The sequence below is a fragment of the Zingiber officinale genome, chromosome 6A (assembly GCF_018446385.1).
Source record: "Zingiber officinale cultivar Zhangliang chromosome 6A, Zo_v1.1, whole genome shotgun sequence".
NCBI classification, from domain to species: domain Eukaryota; kingdom Viridiplantae; phylum Streptophyta; class Magnoliopsida; order Zingiberales; family Zingiberaceae; genus Zingiber; species Zingiber officinale.
Window position 1 is genome coordinate 69,911,662 of NC_055997.1, and position 6,856 is coordinate 69,918,517.

The 6,856-nt window shown below is 40.9% G+C and overlaps 1 protein-coding gene across 1 annotated transcript; it reads left to right on the top strand.

The window, feature by feature from the left end:
• The first annotated feature begins 5,995 nt into the window (after nt 1–5,995).
• On the top strand, nt 5,996–6,643 carry LOC121994898. The gene is made up of 3 exons (XM_042548783.1): nt 5,996–6,129; nt 6,263–6,400; nt 6,496–6,643. The coding sequence occupies exons 1-3, from the start codon at nt 5,999–6,001 to the stop codon at nt 6,641–6,643; spliced, it is 417 nt and encodes a 138-aa protein (XP_042404717.1). The 5' UTR covers nt 5,996–5,998.
• Nucleotides 6,644–6,856: the final 213 nt, after the last annotated feature.

A 6,856-nucleotide genomic window follows, 5' to 3' on the forward strand; every position in this document is an offset into this window, starting at 1 on the left:
CTCCACTTTCATAACCCTAAGATCTATTTCTTCAAGATCTAGCTTCTCTAATCACAAACAGTACCCTTCCCCTCTCAAACTTGACAATATGTACAACCTTCTGAAGAGACTTCGCAAGGGTGGTGGTGGATCTAGTGGAGATAAAGGGAAGAAGCCAACCAAAGATAAAGGGAAACAACTAGTGAATGGAAAAGGAAAGAGGACCTCACACGACGAAGGTAATGACAACGAATTCAATATCGTATTTAGAAATGATGATCAAATAACTAGATTTGCAATTCTTGTCAATAGAAAGATCGTGTGTACTAGGTATATGGACCCAACCGTTTTAGATATGATGGGAATTAGAGATGATATAAATTGGATGATTGGGTTCTTGGATTGGAGTGATATTTTGTAAACACATCTACCTATTTATCCTCGCCTTGTTTTGGAGTTCTAAGTTCATTAGATGCCCATTTTGCCAATGAGGATGATTATGTTGGTAAGATAACTTTTAGATTAATGAATCAAGAATTTCAATGGACATTTAGTGACTTCAACACTTGTTTTGGATTATCTTCTGGTAGCTCTCGGAGGTCTGATTCTAGGTTTAATTGGAACAATTTTTGGAATTCGATCATCGGATTAGATCATTCCTATGAGCCCTCTAGAGCCAAGGCTTCTCACATGCAAAACCCTATTTTTAGATATGTACATCGAGTTATGAGCAAAACTATTTTTGGTAGAGGGGAAAGTGATGGAGTCGTTAAGAAAGTGGAACTTTATTCTCTATGGGATATGTTACATAAGGTTGATTTTGATTCCGGCTTTCATTTTTTGCAAACCTTTCGTGAGAGCTGCGAGGGCATCTTCGGGATCGATAGTTCTTGGTGGTTTGATTACTCAAGTAGCCATTAACTTAGAACTTGATTTAGATGGGTTGGAAGTTATACATGGCAATGATATGATCGACATGGATGCATGTCTTGCTCTGAAAATGATTGTTCGGGATGAGAATGGTTTTGCATTTCCTAGGAGGAATGTTTTTCCTTTACCTCTTCCTTGTCCTGCTCGAACTTTAGTTCGCAACCCAGCTAATTAGGTAATCATTGATTTAGATCCCGAATATGTCCATTCCATATCCGGAGACAGAGCCACAATTTGAGCCCTCATCATCTGGACACCCGCAGCCTTCCGGTGATCCGGATCCAGCTAGGCATTCTTTTGCCTATGGTACGGGTCCCTCCAAATTTGACTTCTCAGATTTTCGTGCATCTCTAGAATCACTTCATGAGAAGCAAAATGCCCAACGAGAAATGTTGGAAGGTCGCTTCTCTTTATCAAACGACCAGTTTAGAGAGGTACAAAATCACTTTCAGTTCACGAGGAATTTTCAAGGTCAAGTGGCTGAATTTGTCTAGGATTATGATACGGATCAAGCTAGAATGAGAGATTTTATGCAGAGCATGAGTGTCACTAGCCAAAAAGTAGATGCTTTGTTTAAGTATCATATAATCCTGAGTGAAACATCAGGTTTTCCTAGTTTTCCCATTGGCCAACCACGTCGTAGGCCTCCTTTCCCTCGTCCACCTCCACCTCCCCCACCATATTGATTTCATCGGGACGATGAAAAGTTTAAGTCTGGGGGGGGGGTGTCGAACCTGGTTTTTCTTTATGCATTCTAGTTTTCAATTTTTGCTTATTTTTTGCATGTTTAGTTTTGTTCTGCATTTGATTTTGATTGTCTTACTTTGATTACTTGAGTTTTGATAGTCACTTGACTATCTTTTGAAAATCTTGTGGTATACATCTTGAGAACATCAAAACTTCACTTATATGCTTTTTTGTATTCAAGATTAAATGTTAGCACGTTCATTATCTAGATTCATGATGTCTTAAATGATGCTAGTAGTATGCTTAATGTACCTCTTTTCTCTATCTTGGGTAGCATGACATAAGCTAAGTATCTTATGGAGATGAGTTTTAGTTTTGGCTTGACCTTAAGGATCTTATCTTCACTTCACTATACTTGATGCTTGGATGGTTGATTTCATTAAAATAGTCATGATTCATCTTGTTTGTTTAGTACTTGGTTTCCATGGTGATTTCTCAAACTTCATTTTGGTTATTGGATGAAGCTCAAATCATGTAAGCTCATTTAGAAAAATCAAAATATCCTAACATTTGTACTAAAAGTACATCTGTGAATAAGTGTTGCACAATGCAAATACTTATGAAAAAAAAAAGTGAAAAATAGAAAAAAAAATGAATTAGGGATATAAAAAATAGTTGTGTGAGTGGAATCTAGCAAATCACCCATTTGAGACCGAGTTAAGTTACTGGGGAAATGATTGCTTAGCTTCTCTTGAGATTGAGCATGCCTTTGAGACCTTGGGTTGATTGAAAAATATGAATCAAGTGTGTGGCAAGTAAGTGCCTATCAATGGTTACTTTTTTATCACCAGAAACACTAGGAATTCAAATTTGATGATGACTTGACTAGGACATAGATTGAAACTTGAAGAGTTTTGAGTTACCTTGCACTGTGCATAAGAGACTTATGCTTGAGCCATACTTAACTTGTTTTCATGATCATGCTTGTTAATGAAACTTTTTGATAGAGTTAGGAGAATGCATTAGGGATATGAGAGCATTGTAAAACATATGAATTTAGATTGCAACATTTTGCTTGAGGACAAGTAAAGGTTTAAGTTTGGGGGTGTGATGTGCGTAGATTATATACCTTTGTTGAGCATGTTTTGACGCACATTCACATACTTTGCACATGCTTTATTTATGTATTTTCGTACTTCCAGCTTTTCTTTTTAGCATATTTACTCTTTTTGTTTAGATATTTACTTTTGTGCATTTTCTATACACAGGAGTCGAATTTGTTGAAGGTTTCATGTTCAAGGCCAAATCTGCAAGCGAAGCAAAAGAGGAAGACATCATTCCTGAACCTCACACGGCCCAACCATGGAGGGTTGCCGAGGTCGTGTGGAGATCCCTGGCCATGTAGCTACAGCAGGAAAGGAAGACGGCTCAGCCGTGTAAACCTCACACGGTTGTGCCAAGATTTGAAGCCAAATGGACCCAGACCGTGTAGACCACACGACCATGTAAAATTTTCAGAGACCAGGGAAGCCCTTGCCGTGTACACCACACGGCCGTGTAGGGTTTCCAGTGAGCAAGAGGGCTCTGCCAGTGTACACCACACGACCGTGCTAGGTTTCCAGAGGCAAAAGCAGTCCAGGCTGTGTAGATCTACATGGCCATGCAAGGGGGGTCATTGAAGATGCATGTCACGACCGTGTACCACACACGGCCGTGTAAGGTTGGCAGAGAAGGGAATGACTTTGGCCGTGTGAACCTCACATGGCCGTGTGGCGCCCAAACCTCACCTCTATATAAAGCCTCCTTCATGATTTGAGGAGGGATCTTCTCCCTTTTGGGGGAAACAAGATTTGGGGCGTTCCTTACCATTCTTGGAGGGATTTTCGACGATCTACGGGCGGATCTTCACCGAATTGACTCGGGGAAAGCAAGGATTGGATCCGAAGACATTTTTCTTTGTAGATAAGTTTTCTTTCTCTCTTTTCTTGGATTTGAGGGGATTAAGAATGTTTGTAATCTTCTTTTCTTCGGGTTTCTTTCCTTATTTTATGGAGTAGATTTCTTGTTCTAGGATGGAGGGAGTAATTGTAAGGATGATTTGATGTAAAACTCTTGTAGATGTGCCAATTTTCTATTTCTATGATTTTGCCCTGTTTGTATTCATTCTTTCTTGTGTGGATTGTTGTGATTAAGGCTTAATTACCATGCTTGATTGAATGTTTGAATATCTCATGGATCTTGCATGGATTGTATCTCATTCGATTATCCGAGGGACGTTCGTGATAGGAACATGCCCGTGTAAGGACGTTTGAGGGACGATCTTGAGGGTGAAATTAGGTATTTAAAGAGGGTAGGATAGATGGTTTGTGTTCATATATTATATCTTGATGCGATTGAGGAGTGATGAATTCTATGTTGATTATCCGAGGGACGCACGTGACAGGCAAGCTCGTCTAAGGACAATATAGATTCATTCCTAATTGATCACGTTTAGGTATAGACTTCAGTTCTAGGCCAGTTATCTATTGCAAGAGGGAACCGGCAACCTTCTACAAATGATGGTCAATTGAGGAATAGGATTCGGTAGATCATTTACATTGAAGAAGCTGACAAAGAAACCAAAACTCCTAGAACATACCTTTATCATTGCCCTTATTCTTGTTTCTTATTCTTTCATTTCTTTGTTTACCTTTCATAGTTGCTCTTAGCTTTTGAAAACCAATTGATTAGTTGTTTAGCTAATTCACATTGAGACATCTTTAGTACTTATTCCTGCCCCTGTGGATATGATATCTTTTATTATTACTTATGACATATCCGTACACTTGCGGAGGTCAACAACCACCACTCATAGAGAGGGATTTACACAATCCTCTCACAACATATAAAACACAAATGACTGTGTACTAGTATGACTTGTTAGAATCCCGAGATAGTTTTGATGTGGCCAACCAAGTTCAATTAGGTCCTACTGTATTTGATTCTTGTGTCTAAGTGTGCAAAAGGTTAGAAACACAAGAAGTCGAGCAGAAGACATAGCTAGAGAGAAGGAAGACTTGGGAGAGAGCCGACGGGATCGGGGTGTCTAAGAGACAAGGTGCTAAGGAAGAGTACACCGATGGACGAGAAGGACGTGCATGGCGTTCAAGGGATGAGAAGCCGGGGAGGAAGCTTGCTCGAGGAGAAGGCCGGAAGATGGGTCCGAGTATGCCCTATTTCGGATGGACAAATTACCTAAACGATCGGAGCAGCAAAAGAGCAAAGGAAATGTTGTAAGAGATACTGGAGGCGCCTGTGTTTCTCTGTGGATGGTGCCTTCCATGGCTGGAAGGCACCTTCGATGAACAGTACGAAGGAGCCTTCCAGCCTTTGAAGGCACCTTCCGATAGCCGTTAGCCATTAGCCTTGAATAGAACTTTATCCTTAACGAATAAATCTTATCCGATGGAAGGTGCCTTGGACCTCTTTGGAGGCGCCTTCAAGCTACGGATAGGGTTTCCAAGAGCTATAAAAAGGCCTCTAGAGATAGACAATATCAATCAACTATTGTATTCATTTCCTACCAACTATCTGAGCATTCAACGAGTGTAAAAGGCTTCTCTACTTTCAGCAAAGGAGACTTTTAGTGCTTTTTATTTGTCTTGAATTAACAACCACTTAAGTTGTAACCAAGTAAATTTCTTTGCCTCTTCTTTTATTTTGTAGTTGTTTAATTTACTTGTTATAATTATACTATTACTACTAATCTAAGTTGAAAGTTGAAAAAGGTTTATTGTGTTTTCAACAAGCAATTCACCACCTTCTTGTTGGCCCACCTGCTCCAACAAGTGCTATTAGAGTCCAACTGCCTCAGAATGACTAACCGCCGACTGAAGCACCGAGACGATGGCCGAACCCAGCATCTTCCCGCCTAAGTTTGAGGGGGAGTTCACGATATGAAAAATGTAAAATATCGAAAATAGGCGAAAATTAATAAGAGAATTTTTCAGAATTTTTGGAAATTTTTCGGGAATTTTTCGGAGCTCGTACGGACGAGTTAACGGGGATGAAAATGGGGTCCGGAAAAGCCTGTTTAGGCTACCCTGTTTTAGTGAGGAAAAGTTGATTTTTATTTTTATATTTTCTTTCTCATTTTATTTCCTCTGTTTTTTTTCTCCTCTTCTGTCGCCGTGCCCTAAACTCCCCACCCCCCGCGCGCCTTCTCTTCCCCGCACGCGTGCCCTAACCGGCGCCGCAAACCGCCGCTGCTTCCCTCTCCTCTGCCCGACGCCGACGACACCAGGGAACAGAGAGCCGGCGACTATCTTCTCTCTCCCTCTTCCTTTCTTCTTCCCTGTCTCCGCCACTGAGGTCGGGACGCGCCGCCGCCCCTCTCGGCCGGAATCTACCTCCACCGCCAGTGATGCCAAGCATCCCTGCACAGTGCCGTCGGCCTCCCTTCTGCCCTAGCCGACCACCACAGTGCTTGCCGACGCCGCCGTCTCTCGACCCAACGCCGGCCACCGTCTGTAGCTATGCACCGTCGACCCCACAGTAGACCACTTATTCCTGGGTTTTTCCTTCGGGATGGTGCCTTAGTCATCACCACCTGTACTGTCGATGAGTGGTTGTATTGAGCAGATTTTCTTCCTCACTGGGACTAGTTTCTCTTGTGTGTTCTTGTCAGGATGAGCTCCAACAGCGGCTTCACGGTCATGTACTCATCATCCATTTACCTTTGTTTTGGTTGTGAGCTTGATCTTGCATCTACTGCCCAATTGATTTTCAGATTTACAAGGAGCAGTTCCATCATATCACTGATGAGGTAAATGCATCAAATCATTTCCCCTTTGTTGGCTTGGTTTCGTTGCAAGGTTGCCCTCTTATGATTTTTATGTTAGATTATTCTGTTTGGATTAGGAATTCAATTGGGCATATGGAATGTGAAGATTTTGGATCAGTATTGGGGATATTAATTCAAGATAAGTTATGTGTGGAGTTTTGGTTGTATTTCTATGAGTATTTGGAGGATATGCATTTGTATCGGATTATGTTGGAAATATTGTAACCTGCAGTTGCTATATTAATTGTGGATTTAGGTAAGTTATGATGGATTCATGTTTAACTTAACCTAATGTGATTATGGAAGGCTTAATCTATTGTAGTTGTGATGAATTAAGTACAGTTGATTTATGTTGGATTAGATTTAGTCCTTGGATTTATTAGAGATGATCATATTGCTAATCGTAAGTTGATCAGCGAAAGGAAATGATTGTGTTGA

What these genes read in the sequence shown, in the direction of transcription:
- LOC121994898 (XM_042548783.1), top strand. Translation starts at nt 5,999, where the DNA reads ATGCCAAGCATCCCTGCACAGTGCCGTCGGCCTCCCTTCTGCCCTAGC. An exon ending in TATGCACCGTCGACCCCACA is followed by an intron (nt 6,130 to 6,262) that starts GTAGACCACTTA and finishes TGTTCTTGTCAG; the next exon opens with GATGAGCTCCAACAGCGGCT. An exon ending in TCCATCATATCACTGATGAG is followed by an intron (nt 6,401 to 6,495) that starts GTAAATGCATCA and finishes TGTTTGGATTAG; the next exon opens with GAATTCAATTGGGCATATGG.